The sequence below is a fragment of the Solea senegalensis genome, linkage group LG5 (assembly GCF_019176455.1).
Source record: "Solea senegalensis isolate Sse05_10M linkage group LG5, IFAPA_SoseM_1, whole genome shotgun sequence".
Classification (NCBI taxonomy): domain Eukaryota; kingdom Metazoa; phylum Chordata; class Actinopteri; order Pleuronectiformes; family Soleidae; genus Solea; species Solea senegalensis.
The window spans coordinates 21,578,740-21,596,770 of record NC_058025.1 but is presented as its reverse complement, the minus strand read 5'-3'; the positions used below and the strand labels follow the sequence as shown (position 1 = coordinate 21,596,770).

The 18,031-nt window shown below is 40.5% G+C and overlaps 1 protein-coding gene across 1 annotated transcript; it reads right to left on the bottom strand.

Annotated features, from left to right (window-relative positions):
- Nucleotides 1-4,592: 4,592 nt before the first annotated feature.
- LOC122769510 lies at nt 4,593-15,073 on the bottom strand. The gene is made up of 11 exons (XM_044026071.1): nt 14,966-15,073; nt 14,780-14,893; nt 13,109-13,303; nt 12,830-13,007; nt 10,106-10,289; nt 9,797-9,894; nt 9,268-9,663; nt 9,019-9,180; nt 8,531-8,679; nt 6,424-6,647; nt 4,593-5,361 (listed from the first exon to the last, which is right to left on the bottom strand). Exons 1-11 carry the CDS (start codon nt 15,071-15,073, stop codon nt 4,761-4,763), a joined length of 2,409 nt encoding a protein of 802 aa, XP_043882006.1. The 3' UTR covers nt 4,593-4,760.
- Between the last annotated feature and the right edge of the window lie 2,958 nt (nt 15,074-18,031).

Sequence of the window (18,031 nt, the reverse complement as noted above, 5' to 3'; positions counted from 1 at the left end):
AAGTTTGTCTCTCCTGTGTTGTTCTGCTTCCTGTCTTGTCTTTCCCTGATTGTCTGCCCCGCCCTAATGTGTTTCACCTGTGTCTCGTTTGTCGCACCTGTGTCTGATTGTCCCTCCCTCGTGTATTTAGTAGGGCTGCATGAATCGCTGCGGCTAATACAGCTGAAATGAACGCGATAAAGTCATTGAACGCAAGGTTGTTTACGTCCGCTGTGTGCTGACACAGTGCCAAACAGTCAGACGGGCGAGATAGTAGCTTAAGCTGGAGGGAGGTGAGGGATTGTTGGGTGGAAGGTTTCGTTTTAAGAAGCTGAGCGACAGTGACCGGAAGTTGCGATCCTTTGCCTTGACTGTCCAAAAAAACAGATGCGCGACTAATTGCTGAGACCTGCGCAGAGGAATTCCTCGACATCGCCAACGAGTGCAAAGTAAGTGACAAACTAACCACTCCAGGCACCGATAGTGTCTGTAATTCCACTTCCATTTGGACGCCTACTCTGTGACTGTGACTGTGCTCTCTCTCTCTGTCTCTCTCTATCATGACAAATGTGATTGTCTGAGGACATTCTCAGGTGGATTGTTTTTGTCGTGATGTTAGCGCATGTTTTTGTTGCATCCCGGATGGCGGTCATTCATTCTGGCCTTTATTTTAAGATGACCTGTCTTGCACTTGATAGGCCTGAGTTTCTTTAAAATTGCATAGTTCTGTGTCAGTGGTGTCTGAAATGTCTGATTACTAATTCTTCCTCTAATTTAGTCATGTATCAACAAATTTCAACATGTGAGATTAATTAGTTAACTTTTTTTAATCTAGTATTTAGTCTCTGTAGTCCCTAGTGTCTGTGTGAGGTCATTTGGTTTATGTTTGGTTTGTTGGCTAGTCTGTGGTTACAGTTCAGTCCCGTCTTCCCATATTTTTGCTCCATGTTATTTTTCGGCTTCTGTTTCACGCTTTACATTTTGCCATATTAAAGACTCTTTTAGTTCACTTTTGAAATCTGAGATTCCATCAGCTCTCTCCTTCTGTGTCCGACCACACTTCTCTGGCTCTGGGTGTACAGATACTGCAACTGTCTGTTCTGATATAACGTACAGACAATGGAAGAACATGGATATGATATATATAAATATTTCAACTCTAGCAACAGATGAGAATGAGGGTAATTTCATAGAATTCATGTCATAGGATTTATTTGATTTTCATTGCCCAGTGTGATTCCAGTGAAAGTTATGTCTATGCTATTGTGAACACACCATTACATAGCGTAGCTGCATCTGTTTTTATTTTATTTTTTATTACCTTTCCATTTGTTGTTTTGGTTTCTATCATGTGTTCCATTCTTGGGTTGCTGTACTTTTTTATTCTATTCTATTATATGACATTAAGAGTCTTTTATAGACACACATTTACTCCTTTTGTTTTATACCATCAACCGTCTCTGCTACCTGGGGCGAGTACTAATATCTCTGTTTGCACAGTGGCAGACATGCTTTCTTTGAGCATTCACCTTTCCACAACATTTCCGTAGTAAAAGAAAGATTATAGAGAACAAATATAAACACTGATAGATTAAAAAATAATAATTTATTGCCCGATTCACTGAACATCCCCAAAAGTGACCATTGTTCATTTCATTAGTTTTGTCTTTGCCCCGAGTCACAGTGAAGAAAGAGATTTTCTCGATGACTCTGTTTTCCTCACAGCGCAGCATTGGTTGTTTAAACTCTGTGTATCAGATTTCTGTCCCATAGATTTATATCCTGTTGTTCAGTGACAAAAAAAGAGCAATTCACTGTGTGAATCATGCAGAAGAATAATGCGTTTAACCGTCTTATTTCAGCGGATACTGCAGCAACACTGTGACTCTCAGGTGAACCTTTGCATTTCTAACATACAGTGCAGAGCCTCAGTGATTTAAGGCCATGTTTTTTTTTTGAAGATCAGTTGAAAGGAGACAGCAGGGCTTCTTTCAGGCCAAATACAGATAACACTAGCAGACAGACAATAGGTTCACTGAACTGAGGTCTACATGTAACAGAGAGGCACAAAGACCTTATCGAAGGAGTCTGCAAATTACAGCATAGCTCTTGTGTGCAGGCTTAGTCGGGCATGGTGGTGTACCACTGCATTCTGTATTCATTCGACTATAAACGTGGTTCATGAGATCTTAGGAGATTAACAGTTGGAGAGTGAAACACCTTTTTTCAGTGCTGATAACAAAACCTCACTTGTCTCATGCAGAAGACTTGAAATGTGTAATTGTAAAGATACTGACATAGACTTCACTTTGCTTTAGTCTGCAACATGTGAAGGATTTGGGATCCTCCATAGAGAAAATCAGCATTATTATTATTTAATTAAGTTTGTGTCACTGTCTTGTGGGCAGCCTATGGCCAAGTGGAAAGGGAATTTGGTTTGTAACCAGAGGTTTGCCGGTTTGAGTCCCCACCACGTCCAAAAAAGAGCTGTGGTACCCCTGAGCAAGGTATCCAACCCCCATTGCTCCCTGGGCTTTGCTCAGTGGCTGCACACTCCTCCTAATTCTAGGAAGGTTTCTAGTTGAGGATGGGTTGAATTCAGAGGAGGAATTTCCCCTACGGGACTGATAAAGGACTAAAATAAATTAATTTATTTTTATTTACTTATATAAATCCGAATAAAGGATTTCAAATGATGAATGTCACAAAATAACACATTTGCACTTTAGGGATGGAGGCAGTTGTGGATTAACAGCACCTGCATGGCCACACTTTGGTGCATGGGATTGAGGAGTTAATTTAAATGACACCCTTTAGAAATGGCTCAAACAGCAAAATAAAGCAGGAAATGTACGCTTAAAAATTATACATTTAAGCAGGCATAGATTATGTTCTATTACCCTTTAACTCAGTGGCAAAATCAGTTTTTCTTGCCTCTCCAGTGGCAGCCATGTATTGAGTGAGAGCGAGCCTCTGTGTCTCCGGCTGCTGCAGAACTGACTGTGTGTCAGTATCTCACACAACAGCACTTTACAATACCTGAACTTTCATTTAAAGATGTGACTACAAAATACGACACCACATGGACATCTTATAAAGTTTGAAATCGCTCAGTATCACTGCAACAGAAATACAATGTTATTCAGAGGGTAACTTCTGCAGATGTATTCTTCAGGTGCGCCAGTCTCATTTATCTGTCAGCCTCCCAGGGCTTGGGAGAACGTCTTTATCGGGGTTCAGCAGAAAGGAATTCGCAAAGACTGTTGATGAAATATGGAGGGATTGGTTTCAGCAGAATCACTGCGAGCAGCCCTACGAGGAAGAGATAATTACCACTTTGACAAGCTTTGATCATTCCCAGATTGTCAGTGTTGATAGAACAATGACATTATGGCATCAAAATTCAGATGAATCTGGCCTAGTTTTGCCCCCCCCCCCATGCTTAGTATCTGAATAGCGTATTGTCTGACAGATGAAGAGAAGAGAGCGACAAAACAAAGGTAGTAGACGTGGCAAGGCTCACATGTACATAACTCTAAAACAGACTAGATTAGTCTGTTAAAGAGTGGCTGCTAGTGGAATAAAAAAGAAAAAAAAAAGTGAATTCATCATCCATGACCTGTAAATACTGTGGGTGGAATGAATCACTGTGGTTTCTTTCTTTTTTGGTCAGAATACACAAAAGTATTCAATAAAAATGACAGAAATATCAGAAAGCCCTGTGCTGGAGTCATTTTCATAGCAAAGGAGGAGGTGTGGAGTCATGGGGGTGGTGGGGAGAAGAAGATGAAAAGAAGGCAAAAAAAAAAAGAAAAAAAAAAAGAAACAGGGTGAAGATGTAGCCTTGCCACAAAGTAGAAAGCTTCAGTTCATTGAGATCCCTTTGAAAATGCATCCAATTCACAGAGCAGCCCTAAAGCAAACACGGCTGCTGCTCTACCCACCTGCGCTAAACTCAGATGCAGCAATTCTTAACAGGGCCACAGGAGATTTGTGTGTATGTGCGCGCGCACACGCCCGTGTGTGAAGGTCAAACCAATCAAATGAGTCACTCTTTCCAAGAAAATCCTGACTGCTCAAATCAGTGCTTTATTTATTTATGCAGCATATAATTACCTTGGTTTTAAAGTGATCAGGTTTATGTAAGTGTGGTTTTATGATGCACCGACACAGGGTCAGTGCCAAATTAACTGTGTGCACCCCAGCACCAGCCTGAAACATGGAAGCTCTCTCTCACTGAACTTAAGTCTATACCGATCTTAACCCTTTGTTGCTCACAGGCGCACCCTTGGTAAATTGCCATGGGAATAATACATAACTCCTTATATGGACATCCTGGGGGGGGGGTGTTTATATGTCACATATTCAGGCTTTAAAGAATGCAGGGATTTCTTTCATCGTGGTTATGAAAATTATAAAAGTTTTTTCTTTTATTTTTGTTCATAAAAAGCGAACTTTGAAGCGTGATATGTCTCCAGATTTCACAAATCCAATCCGATTTTCAACATTTTGAGAACTTGTGAAGGTGTGTTTTTTTTTATCAGATTGTCTAGGTTGTGCTAAAAAAAAAAAAGATATATGACACTCTATATTGCACATTCCTAGAGCCTCTGTATAATTAGCCTTCTGTATATACTGTACGTTTAAACATATTAATGAAAAAAGCAGCCAAAATGCTCCGAGTTCTAAGGGTGTAGAACAGTGACGTCAGCGCTGACTCTGTGGAACCATCTAATACAACCACCCTTCAAAGTGCATTTGTCCACGCCTGCAGAATTCATTTATATTTTTACCTCCTCTTGTATTCTGCTCATTAGCCCTGCGCTGATGTTGTTTTCCTGGAGGCTCAGATGCCTCAGGGGAAGCTGTGCCCTGCACAGCAGCGCCCCCATGATGTCGTTTCCTCCCACATCGCTGATGCCATTCCTGTCCAGATCCACCTGCGTCAGACTCGTGTTCTCTTTCAGCATGTCGGCCAGCAGCCTGACCCCGGGGTCTCCCAGGTTGTTCTCGTCCAGGATGATCTGACTCAGTGAGTTGTTGAGCTTTAAGCTGTCGAAAAGTTCCTTCCACGCCGCCAGATCAGCGGCGCTGGTCTGAGCCAGGCCCAAATACTGAAGATACGAGTGGTGCCTCATATATGATGCTAAAACCTTTATTGCTTCACTGCCTAAGCCATTTCCCCCAATATCCAATTCTAAAAGTGCAAAAACCTGGAAAGAGCTCCACTCGGCGGGGACCTGCTGAAGTATATTTCGCTCTGATGGGAAAAGCATTGCCTGTTGTATGGCAGCAGCAGTGTTCAGCGTTTGCTCCTGCAGCTCAGCTATTCCATTCAACAAGGTCAGCACTCCATGGTCTCGCAGTCTATTTCCAAACAAGCTGAAGAGAGAGAGACATTAGTTCCTCCATGAACTGTTAGTTCTATAGAAAAGCCTCTTGTCTGACATGAGGTTATCCCATATTTATGTGTACAATATGAATTGCAAGAAACGTTTTTTCTCATAATGATATGCTGCTCTGCAAGTTCAAGACCAATAGATCTGATGGAATTTTTCCCTTTATGTGTTAATGATGATTTTTACTGAGGCTGACATATTCTGTGTCTGCATGGACTATCAACCATTACATGGACATAATGGATGTGCTGTGCACGCTAAAGAAACAGTTTGACATTTTTTCAGGGAAAAACAGATCAGTCCAACATCAATACCACAGCACCTGTTTGTTTTAAGGATACAACCAGCTACAACTTTTTTTATTAATAACTTTCTTGTTGTTTGGCATTAACTTGTAAAGGTTAGGGATAATGCAGTTTGTGTGTATGCTGTGCAAATGAATTGGAAGTTGTGTTCTTGTATGTGTAGCTTTGTGAGCACCAAAAAAACCATGTATCAGCACGTGTGTGTAAGTAATGTTAACCTGTTCAAATCTATGCTTTTATAGCTAGCTTTCAACTTGAAGGTTGTGGGTTTGATTCCCAGCTTCGCTTCTCTATGTGCCGATGTGTCCTTAGGCAAAGACCCTTGTGAATGTGTATAAAAGATGTGTCGTATAAAGTGTGCTGCGCATACATGCGACGTATGAATGTGTGAGTGAATGGCCAAACTGTCGTGTTTTGAGTAGTCGTCGAGACAAGAAAAGAGCAATATAAATACAGAAGATTTTCCATTTTATATCGAGTATGTGATGTACTTCTTTAACCAATTCCACAAAGGCGAGCACAAGAACATTATTATAATAGAGGAAGACACTGGAGGCATAAAAGAGACGCCTTGTGTAAGTGTGGAGACCATTCATGGATTTGCTTTTTCTGCCTCGCCGGTTCTATTACTTTCTTTTTCAAGTCATATTAGCGCTGGTGTTCTCGGGTCTGCTTCTTATTCAGTAAGTTGTGCGATATACATTTCCCTTCTCATATTTCCTGTGGATGCTGGGACTTACTGTAAGCCTTTAACCTGAGGCTTCACCCTGAGGACGTCCAGTAGGATGTGAGCACCATACGGGCCGATGAGGTTGAGGTTGAGGTTGAGCAGCGTGACCTCGGATGAGCTGTTCTTCAGGGCCACTGCCAGGTCCAGCAGAAGGTCGTCCGTCAGGTCTGTGTTCCTCAAGACCAACTGCTCCACCTCATCAGATGTGCTGAGCACCATCATCATGGCGTCGAGCTACAGTCGGAAACCAAGAAAACATCTTGTGGATGCTGTGCTGTTTGGATTTGCTGCTTGCTGCAACTATAGAAACTTAGTTTTCCAAAAGTTAAGATTGATCTTTGAAAGGTCACCTTTTCACTAATAATAAATGACTGATATCCTTTTAAGAGTTTCTCAACTGGGCTTCAGAAAGATTCAATAATGCCAAAGGTTGTAGAATGATGAAAAAGTGTTGGAATTGAAAAAAGAAAACATGTTATTACAACAAAAGTATTTATTTATTTTATTTCTAAAGCTTTTTCATTTCTATAATCCTGATAGGGAATGATTCCCACAAGAGGGTGCAAGGATACACGACAGACATAACTCATCAAACTTGTAGTTCACCATAATGGCCAGACATGAGGCCAGATGAGTTTTTATAAAATACAGAGATCCCATCTTGTGGCACAGGTAGATTAATTTTTCCTCTCTCACAGCAATAATCACAGCTCTGGGAATCCACTATTGCGACCGTTAAGAATTTACTATTTGTGTGTGTGCGAGCAACACAGGTCGAAAGTGCTTTGTTTGTCCAGGGAATTGAGATGTGAGTTGAACAGGTGCTGGAGGTTTTCTTAACACAGAGAAAGGGTCGAGAGCCCATGGAGACATATGGTCTGGCTGGCAGCCATGTCCACGGTGCCAGACCTTGAGACATTTTTTTAGGCACGGTCAGATGCTTTGTCATCATGATGTGTACGACTGAGCCAAATGCCTGTTCTTGATAAACCTCAGTGACCATTTGTGTTATATCCTCTCAAATAATGGAATAATCGTGTAAGTTAACATGAATGAATCAACCTTTTATTATGTCTATGACTTCACGCCCCTTCCTCGTTCCATGTCTTGAGTTGCAGGTGCATTTTAATCCGTTTCAACTCATTTAAAGCTGCGGTCAGTAAGTTTGTGTCGGAAACACTTTGCATCCAATTTGTTTGAGTCATTCTCACATCCCGCTAGCAACAAATAAACGAAAAAGAAAAAGGTGGCGCATGCAGTCCTCACCGTACTGTTATAAACATGACTGATGGTTTCATTCGGACCACCCTGACCAAGCTCTCGCAGCACAACACCGGAGTCTTTACAACAAGCCAAGAGGCATATACTTCTGAGACAACGATGATAGCAGACGAGTCACAGAAAAATGACCAAATGGAAAAGTTTGCTGCCAAAAGTTACACTTCTACAAACAGACAATGATTTCCTGTATTTCTGAGGCAGACCTTTGATGAGGAAATCAACAGAAGGGGGGTGTAATTCAACCATCCAACATGTCAGGGAGAAAATATTACTAATGTAAGACTGTGTGACTGTGTGATTTGTCAGCCACTCAACCTGTGGTATATGTACCTGAGTACCACACCCTGAACATACAGAGCAACATTTCCCAATCCTGTCCTCCATTAGATGTTTCCCTGCTCCAACACACCTGATTCAAATAGTCAGCTCATCATGAAGCTCTGCAGAAACCTGACAACAACCCACTCATTTGAATCAGGTGAGTTGGAGCAGGGGGAAACCTCTAATGGAGGACAGGGGTCCCCAAAGACCAGGATTTGGAAATGCTGGTTTAAAGCATTTCCAAAGCTGAAGGTGACCCTCTAGGTTTACTTTGAAACGGCTTCAGACAATGAAAGGGATTAGACCAGAGTTAATATTGGCTATGCACATAATCACAATTGTGCTTGTTTTGTTTTAATATGCAGGTGCTTCACTGTGACTTCTAGTCGCAGTCAAGCTTTACATTTGACAAACACTAAGTTCTAATGTGTGATCAGGTGACAACTTCCCAACGAATGTGGAAAAACTAAATAATATATCAATAATGATAAGGCAACACACACACACACACACACCTGTGCCTGCAGTTCTTGTTCTTGGTCAGGCTTTACATTACTGGTGCTCTGGCTGCTCACGTTCTCTCCTCCCTCTGGCTCTCCATCCGCCTGCAGGATGGAGTCACTTTCTGAACTGAGCTCGACATCAGAGCCTGGAGCTTTGGGGGCTGGGGAGAAAAAAAACAAAACATGAGAAAATTGATGTGAATGAGATATGAATGAGATTCCGGTTTCTTATAACGCGATCATGGGAAAACTTTGCATTCAGTTTGAGTTCTCTGGTTCAATAGAGAGGAGACGTGCTGCAGTGATATTTATGCATGCAAGCAAGTGCAATGTCTGCATAACGTCCCCCGGCATGTCATCCATCTTCCTTCAGACATTTTCTTTCTGTGCATCCCTTTGCTGCGAACTCAACATTTTCTGCATAAGAGTGTTTTGTAAATCTGTTACAGCACTCCAAGGGGATTCCAGTTCATTTCTACTGTGCTGCGTTTTCTACTCACTGTTTGCCTTGAAACACTTGTGTTTGTCTGGGCCACGCTCCATCGCCTCACTCGCTTCTCCATTGAAGTCCCTCAGTCTTTCCCCATCTCTGTTTTTCCCATTTGGTCTTTGTTCCCTCTGTCTCATCTGCTTAGTCCTTGCTTCCTCAACCTGCAATGAATCTTCAAAAGAGAAAGCGGTATTATTTCACGTTTCATCCGCATCTTCTCTTACAGCAGCGTACCCAGAGGACATCAAACGCTGCTCACCGAGAACTTTGCCCTTGTTCAGTTTTAGCTGCTCTTTCTGTGGCGCAGTGACATTTCTGGGCCTTTCCTGCTTCTTCAGCTCTTCTCTGACAGACGATGCTTCATCATCACTTTGTTCTGTTGTCATTGACTTCTGTGCGACATCTGCTCCTTTACGTCTCTGTCCGTCTTCCCCTCTTTTGTTTCCATCCGTCTTGCTTTTAGTTTCCGTGTGACTGTTTTGACTTTTGCGTCGTCTCTTCTTGGAGGTCTCCTTAACCTTCGCCGTGGCATGTCCTTCACTGTCTGTCGATCCCCCACCACCTTCTCTGGCGTGTCTCCTTGGCCTCCTCACTGATTTCTTCTTTGGTTTGGCTGGGATGAACAGAGGAGATGATGGACATGACTCAACGGTGCCTGCATTGGAGACAGATTGACAGAAAATAGCGTGTTTTAGCGGAGATTTTGTAATAAACTATTCCACTCTACATGTCAAAATAAAATAAAAAAGTTGATGAATAAGCTTTAGAAAGGAAAATTGGCTTGGTACCGTTGCCAGCACTCAGTCCTAGAGGGAGAATGAAGTTCTTCTTTGTACTGTTGTCCAGCTGCTGGCTGGAGCTGTATTTGTTCCGGAGACTTGTACATCTGACAAAAATGAAAAATGTTTTTTCATCATGACTTACAGTATATTCCTCCCCCTGCACCATGACCAACATCCATGTCTACCTTTGTCTACGTGCAATACATTACATCTTAGGTGAACAATGCGTTGACTGGATCTGTTGTGGCTGCTGCTAATTTCTTATTTTCTGCCAGTGTTACGCAGTCCGCCCCCCCGGGAGGGATGAAACCTCACCTGTAGCAAGGAGTCCCACCAGTCTGCCACATTAGTCTGAAGCAGCTCTTCCTGCCCTGCTGGAAGCCAGGAGTGTAGCGGTACTCACAGCAGGAACTGATCCTTCCCACCATCATGCCATTTACATACAAGGTAGCACTGAAGGGGTAACCTCTGTGTCTCTGAGAGACGAACTGGAACTGATCTGAAAGACAAAAGAGGTTTGACTCATTGGCTAAGTCTGGTTATCCAGGGTGTACCAATGTCACCCTGTGAACCTCATGTGGAGGATAAAGTGGTAGAAAATGGATGGATGGATGATGGATGGATGGATGGATGGTTATCTCACTTCCTTTTCGGTTATTTTACGTTGTGCAATTTTTGGTTTCTGACTCAAGACAAGCAATGCCCACTCTCCAGTGTAAAGGGACCTTGCAAGCCCGAGGAAAAATGAACCTAAGGGTCCCTATATCAAATGAAATCAGCCCCACCTCACTTTATATTTTTGATCCCCTAGCGTACATGTGTGTCGTGATTTTGTAAGTTGCCGCTTTACAATTAAGAAGCTTCTTTGATCAAAGCTAGTGGCTTCAGATCACTGGAGTTTCCCGTTGGGTGGCACACATTGAATTTAAGGGGGTTTTCACAAACGTGTTGTTGCTGTGGACTAACATCATCAGCTGTTCTCAGGGGAGCTAGATAATTGATGTTAACCCTTGTTAACCCTTTAACCCAGGGGTGTCAAACTCATTTTTGTTCAGGGGCCACATACAGCACAATTTGATCTCGAGGGGGCCGGACCAGTGAAAATAGTAAAATAATAGCATAATAACCTATGAACAACAGGAACCCCTTGGTTTTTTCTCCTTTGTTTTACATTTAGTGAAGGATAAATAAAGGATAAATTTCTTGAGAAATAAAGTGCAATTTCAATAATATCATGCCTAAATTTACTATTTACACAGCACACTGGATCTATAAAGGCATAAACATTTAGTCACGGGTATCTGGAGCATTTGACATTAGATTAATGTTTAGATTAGTGTGAAATTTTAACAAATTCATCCTGTGGGCCAATTGGACCCTCTGGCGAGCCGGTTCTGGCCCCCGGGCCGTATGTTTGACACCCCTGCTTTAACCCTTTCTAAATTCAACTCGGCTGTTCTTTTTTTTTAAGCTAAAAGCCTAAATTCCATTGTGGCTACAACAGTGTAATAGTGAATATGTTCTGGTTTCTGACAGTAACCTGTAATTCATTTGTTTTCCACTGCACAGCTAATCGATTCAACTATTGACAGATTCATTTATGAAGGTTTTTTTTTTTTAATATCAAGACCTTCACCAAACTAAATGAACCCATTGAAATGTAGTTGGCTCTGAACTTCACCAAATTGAGACCAAAAGCAGTCTTTCAATTAAGAATATATATATATTAAAATTGCCTCACTGCCTCTACATGTCACATTATCATTACATCCATTATCATTACATCCTTTTTATGCGTTATATTAACGTCATTACTGTGTTCATTACTGTGAACTTTGCACTTTGCACTGTTACTCACTTCTGCCCAGTCATACTGCTCTTTACTGCTCTTTCTGTAGTGCTCTTTTTCATCTTTAAAAACATTTATATACTGTGTATATATACGTTTACTGTTCACTTTAGAAAATTTTGTATGCTTGTTATGCGCCAATGACACCAGAACAAATTCCTTGTATGTGCAAATCGTACTTGGCAATAAAGCTCTTCTGATTCTGATTCTGATATTAAGATAATATTAATCATCCAGATGACCAAACATGGCTCTTGTGCAGATGTACTTCCTGTATGTCCAATGAAAACTCAGCTAAATATTTACCAAGTCAAAACAACCCATCACTGTTTTCACTTTACAGAGTAAAATATTGTTAATGTTCAATTTATGTAGTGCAAAAAAAAAATCAGGTGTGTAACATGGGTCAACAACTTTCAAGCATGTGCAAACAGTGTGTATCGGCACGTAGCAGCTGCAGAGATGACATGTTAATGTGTGATGTGATAGTATCTATGAGGACACGCATCAGCTTTGTCTTCCTTTTCATGTCAAACACTGCCCGAGGCCAACATCCTCATTGCCCTTTTTTACAATGGTGCTTTGAGGGATGATTAATTAAGTGTGTGAAAATAGGGAGACACTTTTAATTAACGCTCACTTGATAATTTGGCCTTGTTTATAGCGACGCAGTGGCACGTTTTGTACTATTTTACTCACAGTAACACTAGCTTCAGCTTGCTGGATACGCTGCCACTGTAGCAAACACACTGAAAGAGCAGATTATTATGACCTCTAAGGTTTATGAATTACCATCAGTATATCATTAATCTGCTGGGCCTGGTTCTGGCAGTTTAAATTGCTGACTTTCCCTGTTATTGTTCCCTAAATTCTTCACACTATTCTCACGTGGTTCATACTCAGCGCGTGACTGCGTGCAGAGTTTGTGTTAGTAGCTCATGCTCCACCCACATTAGACTGGAATGAAATAGAACCTTAATTTGGCTTTAAGTGGAGAACCACAAATGAAAATGAATGAATGAAGACCATTCATTGTTTGTTCCTGCATGGGTGCATGTATTATTTTCTTTAATGTAATTTAATATGGACATGAGTATTGATATTACTTTATTATGCAAACATAAACAAGTAAAAGGGGGTAATAATAATTCTTATTAGTGATTGTTAGCGGTTCATTGCTCAGCTCCTACCTCCTGGAGCCACGAGGCCCTTGTAGACGCAGAGATTCTCCCCTCCGTTGACTTGCTGAAGTACCTTCAGTTCATCCCGACTGGACTCCAACCCTGACCCCTTGTGACCTTGTCCTAGGTAGGTCATTGTTACAGTGACGTTGGATTTCTTTGCTTCTCTTTGAGCCTTGAGGTTATTCTGATGCAATGAAAGCAGAAGGTGGAAAGAGGAGGAAGGTTTGAATTTCAAAACTGTGTGAAACTGGAACGGAAATAAAAGTCTCTACAATGTAAATGTACCTGTTTTTTCAGGTGACCTCCAGTTCTCTGAGAGGCAAGTGACGAGATGGAGCCTCTTCTTTTGTCATACAGGTAAGGACAGGACTGACTCAGTGACCCTCTAATAGAGTTCAGACTTGAAGCCTTTGTGGTGATTGCCGGCAGATAAACGTCATCTTTACTTGCTCTTGTAGAACGAGTTGTTGGTTCGTTCAGCTGTGCGACAATCAAAGAGATTCATTTAAAATTGATATTCCAGTAAATCTGCAGTGCAAAATGCTTTAGTTAACTTGTTCATAACGTGTTATGTCAGGCGGGGCTTGGTTGGGCCAGTTTTTGACTGCCAATGAATCACTGGTGATGTTTTATTTGTCATCGTTTTAATTCTGCCTCTTTGAGAATTCAACTCAATAATGAACCTGCCAAGCATGTAAGGTGTTATTAGGCAACAAATTGAGAATTCAACTTAATAATAATTAACCTGTCAAGTGTAATTAAAGGCATGCAGGAGTCTACTATCTATATATGAATCATTAGTTCAGTCAGTCCATGTGATTATGAGTAAGGTTTTGGAAAGACCATCTGTCTGCGACACAAAGTGACTTATTACTTCTGAGTTCACGGTACCTTTTAATGAACATTCAATTTCTGTTTTATAGCAATCATTTGAGGTGTAATGAGGTGTTAAATTTCTAGAGGTGTTGTCTCCCAGCCAAGAGGTTTGGACACATTTGGCTTTAGAACATCATCACCGGGTTTTTTGTTTTTTTTTGTTACCCAACTCTTTCAGCCTATTCCCCGTCTCTCTATATTTCAAATAAAAGCTTAAAAAATAAATAATGTATAAACACAGCAAGTCTTCTACTAGCTCCGTTTGTGGCATCAGGGAAGTTGTACGTATTGTCTATTTTGAGGTTTATTTTAAGGTACGAAAAACTTGTGAACTCTGCAAGTATAGGATGCTAATTATTACACATGCGGCAGAACGCGACTCAGCAAAGCACAATGATTAATATGCTGTTCCCATTTTTCTCCTGTTATCACCAGAGAGCTGAGAAATCAACAGTAAAGTCTTGAGGCTGCAGATGCAGCTGATGCATATAGTGTTCGGGTTTCTGAGACAAACGCAGCCGAGCCTTTAAAAAGTCATGAGGATACGTTTTACAAACTTTCTTATTCCAGAAACATCCCACTGTTCTATTACTAAAACTATTTTTATTTTTAGTGCTTTTCCTTTCACTGATTTAGCCGTTTAAAACATAGTTATTTCAACATTTATGTATTCATTTAGGTTCAGCCATCTGGGTTTGTTATTTATATCTTTGCATGTATGGGTATAATTTGTCTGCACTTAGTGTTTTGTTGCGCTCAGGATGAATGCAATTCATAAAACATTTATTTGTTCTGTTTCTCATTTGCATTTAATAAAAACAACTTTGAATTTGGAGAGGGTTTTTTGTTTCCCATTAATATTTAATCAATTCCAATGCACGAGAGTAAAATATATATTATATATAGTACACATAATAAGATTTGAGTAAAAAGTAGTTTCTGTATTTTGGTGCCACGTGATGAAAGTCTGCTCCTTCACCTGGCGCCACTAGAGCAGATTAAGTTAGAGCATCTTGACCTTTAGTATTAATTGAATTTGAAAGCATCTCTTGCTGGAATAGCAAAGACATTTACACTTACCTTGTAGATCTCGACGGTATCAGGACTCTCAAGCAGGAGCAGTTTGCTCTTGCCTCTGATCAGACTGGCAATCGAATGGATCATTTTAGAATCTCTGCCAGGCTGAGCTGGGATCTGTTGGAAAAACATGCTTCTTTGGTGTAGCTGATCTTTTTAAAGGCAACTGACGGTAAATCAGACACTTACAGGAGTGTCTCTGTCTCCTCCGTGGAGTCCTTTATAGAGAAGATCCTGAAGGAGAGTCTTGCTGTTTCTCCTGAGTCTTGTCATCGACTCCCTCCGATACGACTCCATTCTGAAGCAGAAACAGCAACATACAGACTGTTTTACTCCCTTTTTAAATGTATACGTATTATGTCAGATTCATTTTACATGAGTACTATAAAGTTTGTAGAATACAAAGATATAAAAAAATGAGGTCATAACAAATAACATAAGATCATCCAAAACCAGATCAGATGAGAGATGAAACATGTATTGATCCTAATGGAAATTGTACTTAAATTACAATTAATTACAATATAGTATATGGAAATATGGAATAAATTATTAGTAGTAGTAGCGGCAGTATTAGTGTTATTAATATTAATATTGTTGTTATTAAAATGTATGTTATAATGAACAGATATTCATAAAAATTAAATGCTGGACTTAGCGATTAGCGAAAGGCAAGGCAAGGCAAGGCAAAAGGTTATTGTTAGTAAGACTAGCAGATGGACTATATCATTTCTGATTTCCATGATGTTATTGGTTGTGAAAATTGGATAAAAAGTTTATCTCACAGTGTGAGTTAAACATGGAGGATGTGGTTTCCCTGTGCTCCTGCATGAGGAAGATCTAAATTATGCCGACACCCATATTTGTTTTTTTCCTCTGTACGTTAACAAGCCTCCATTGTTTCCTGCCACAGTGAATTACAGTATATGTGTAATCTAATCTCTGCCTCTGCAGCCATGTCGTCTGCTGGGCCAGTGCTCGTTGTGGGAGAGGAGGCAGCCAGCAGGCAGCCATCTCCTGAGATTAGTGGCCTATATATGCACAAGTGCACCTCAGTCTCACATGGTCAATAACAGCAGGGAAAATATGGCTTGTGCTTCTTTATTGTCAGTCTCCATTATTCCCTTAAAAGTTATCCTGATTGGTGTAAACATTTATTGCTGTCTTACACATTTTAGTAGTAAGACAGTGAACATTTGTAATGTTTAGCAGAACATCAACACGTCGAGGAAAGATGGGTTTGATATCACTTTTAATGGCTGTGTGTGTTTAACCGCCCTGTGCTGTTATACAGCTCCCTCTGTTCTTCTCTTTTTCTTTTTCTTTTTCTTTTTTTTGAGCTACTTAATGATCTCGCAAGTCTGTCTTGGCAGTAATTCATCCTTCTCGCTCACCGTCGCATGATGCACTGTACATTAATTTGATCCATTGTCACCGTTTTCCTTTTCCATTCAGGTTGCACAAGTAAATTGGAACATCATTGTAACAACAGTGCGAGCAGTAAAACTACAATTAAAGTTTAAAGTTTCCACAGAGTAAAAGTAAGTGTACGTCGTGTATCAGATGCACAAGCACTCAGATGTGTGAGAGATTTTAAGTGATATTTGTGGTAATCATTTTGTCTGAATTTGATGGAGCCTATATTTTGGGTGAGTGGTGAGATAGATAGATAGATAGATAGATAGATAGATAGATAGATAGATAGATAGATAGATAGATAGATAGATATCTACTACTACTCGTGCATAGATAGATAGATAGATAGATAGATAGATAGATAGATAGCTATCTACTACTACTCATGATAGATAGATAGATGGATAGATGGATAGCTATCTATCTACTACTACTCGTGCATGGATAGATAGATAGATAGATAGATAGATAGCTATCTACTACTACTCATGCATAGATAGATATATAGATAGATAGAAAGATAAATAGATGGATAGCTATCTACTACTACTCATGCATAGATAGAAAGATAAATAGATAGATAGATGGATAGCTATCTACTACTTCTCATGCATAGATAGATAGATAGATAGATAGATAGATAGATAGATAGATAGATAGATAGATAGATAGATAGATAGATAGATAGATAGATAGATAGATAGATAGATAGATAGATGGATATACCATAGATAGATAGATAGATAGATAGATAGATAGATAGATAGATGGATAGCTATCTACTACTACTCATGGATAGATAGATAGATAGATAGATAGATAGATATCTACTACTACTCATGGATAGATAGATAGATAGATAGATAGATAGATAGATATAGATAGATAGATAGATAGATAGATAGATAGATAGATAGATAGATAGCTATCTACTACTACTCATGCATAGATAGATAGATAGATAGATAGATAGATAGATAGAAAAACATATCAAAACTCCTTAATTGAATTTGTTTTCCTCTAAGCAGAGCAGTGATCTTACCTGCTGACTTGACTGCAGTAGAATTTGTCTTTCCACCAGGTGACCTGACACCTCCTCAGCTGTTGTTCTCCTGTTCTGTGATCTCTCTCTCTCTCTCTCTCTCTCTTTCTTCAGCCAGTGACATCTGAGCAGCCAACATCTTAGACACCGGGTCCCCGTCATCTGACAGCAGTCCCTCATTCATCTTTAATAGATCCTGACCTTCACTCTGTGCATGCAGGCCACACATGCTCCTCGCTTATGAGATGTTTATTTCATCGCCTCTACGTTTCCCATACACTGTGTCAGATTTTATTCGTCCGCTTGATTGATGGTCGACATGATTGTTATTTAAAAGGCCGATCGTGACGCCCACACTTTGAATTATGACAAAAATGATTGATCCTTGCTCTAAACAGCGGGAAGCAAAACATATGGACGTCTGAATAGTCTGAAGACTGCCAGATGGAGGAGGAGAAGGAGAAGAGCATTGACGAGAAAAAAGGGAAAAGAAGGAGAAAAGAGGTAATGGGTCGAAAGAGGACAAGGACGGGAAACATAAGAAATACAGGCAGCAGGGGAGGAGAATTGTGAGGGAAAGCAGGAGTATGAATGACACCAGAAGACAAGAAGAAGGACAAGAGGAGGAGCACGGAGAAGAAGGAGATGAGTTTGGTTCTTGGACACATCATCAGTGTAACCTGGGGTCATCAAGTGTTTCAGACACCCTCAGTAGCAGTTGTGTTCCCCGCATCGCTCCCACTTGATCCGCAGCCTTGTCTGCTGCACCTGTGATGTTCTGGATGGCTCTTCTGTTT

Bases quoted from the DNA above. Each gene is read 5' to 3' on its own strand.
- LOC122769510 (XM_044026071.1), bottom strand. From the start codon at position 15,073: ATGGAGTCGTATCGGAGGGAGTCGATGACAAGACTCAGGAGAAACAGC. The intron at 13,304-14,779 runs GTAAGTGTAAAT...ATTGTCGCACAG, and splicing joins ATACCGTCGAGATCTACAAG to CTGAACGAACCAACAACTCG. The intron at 8,680-9,018 runs GTGAGTAGAAAA...TTTTCTCCCCAG, and splicing joins CAAGTGTTTCAAGGCAAACA to CCCCCAAAGCTCCAGGCTCT.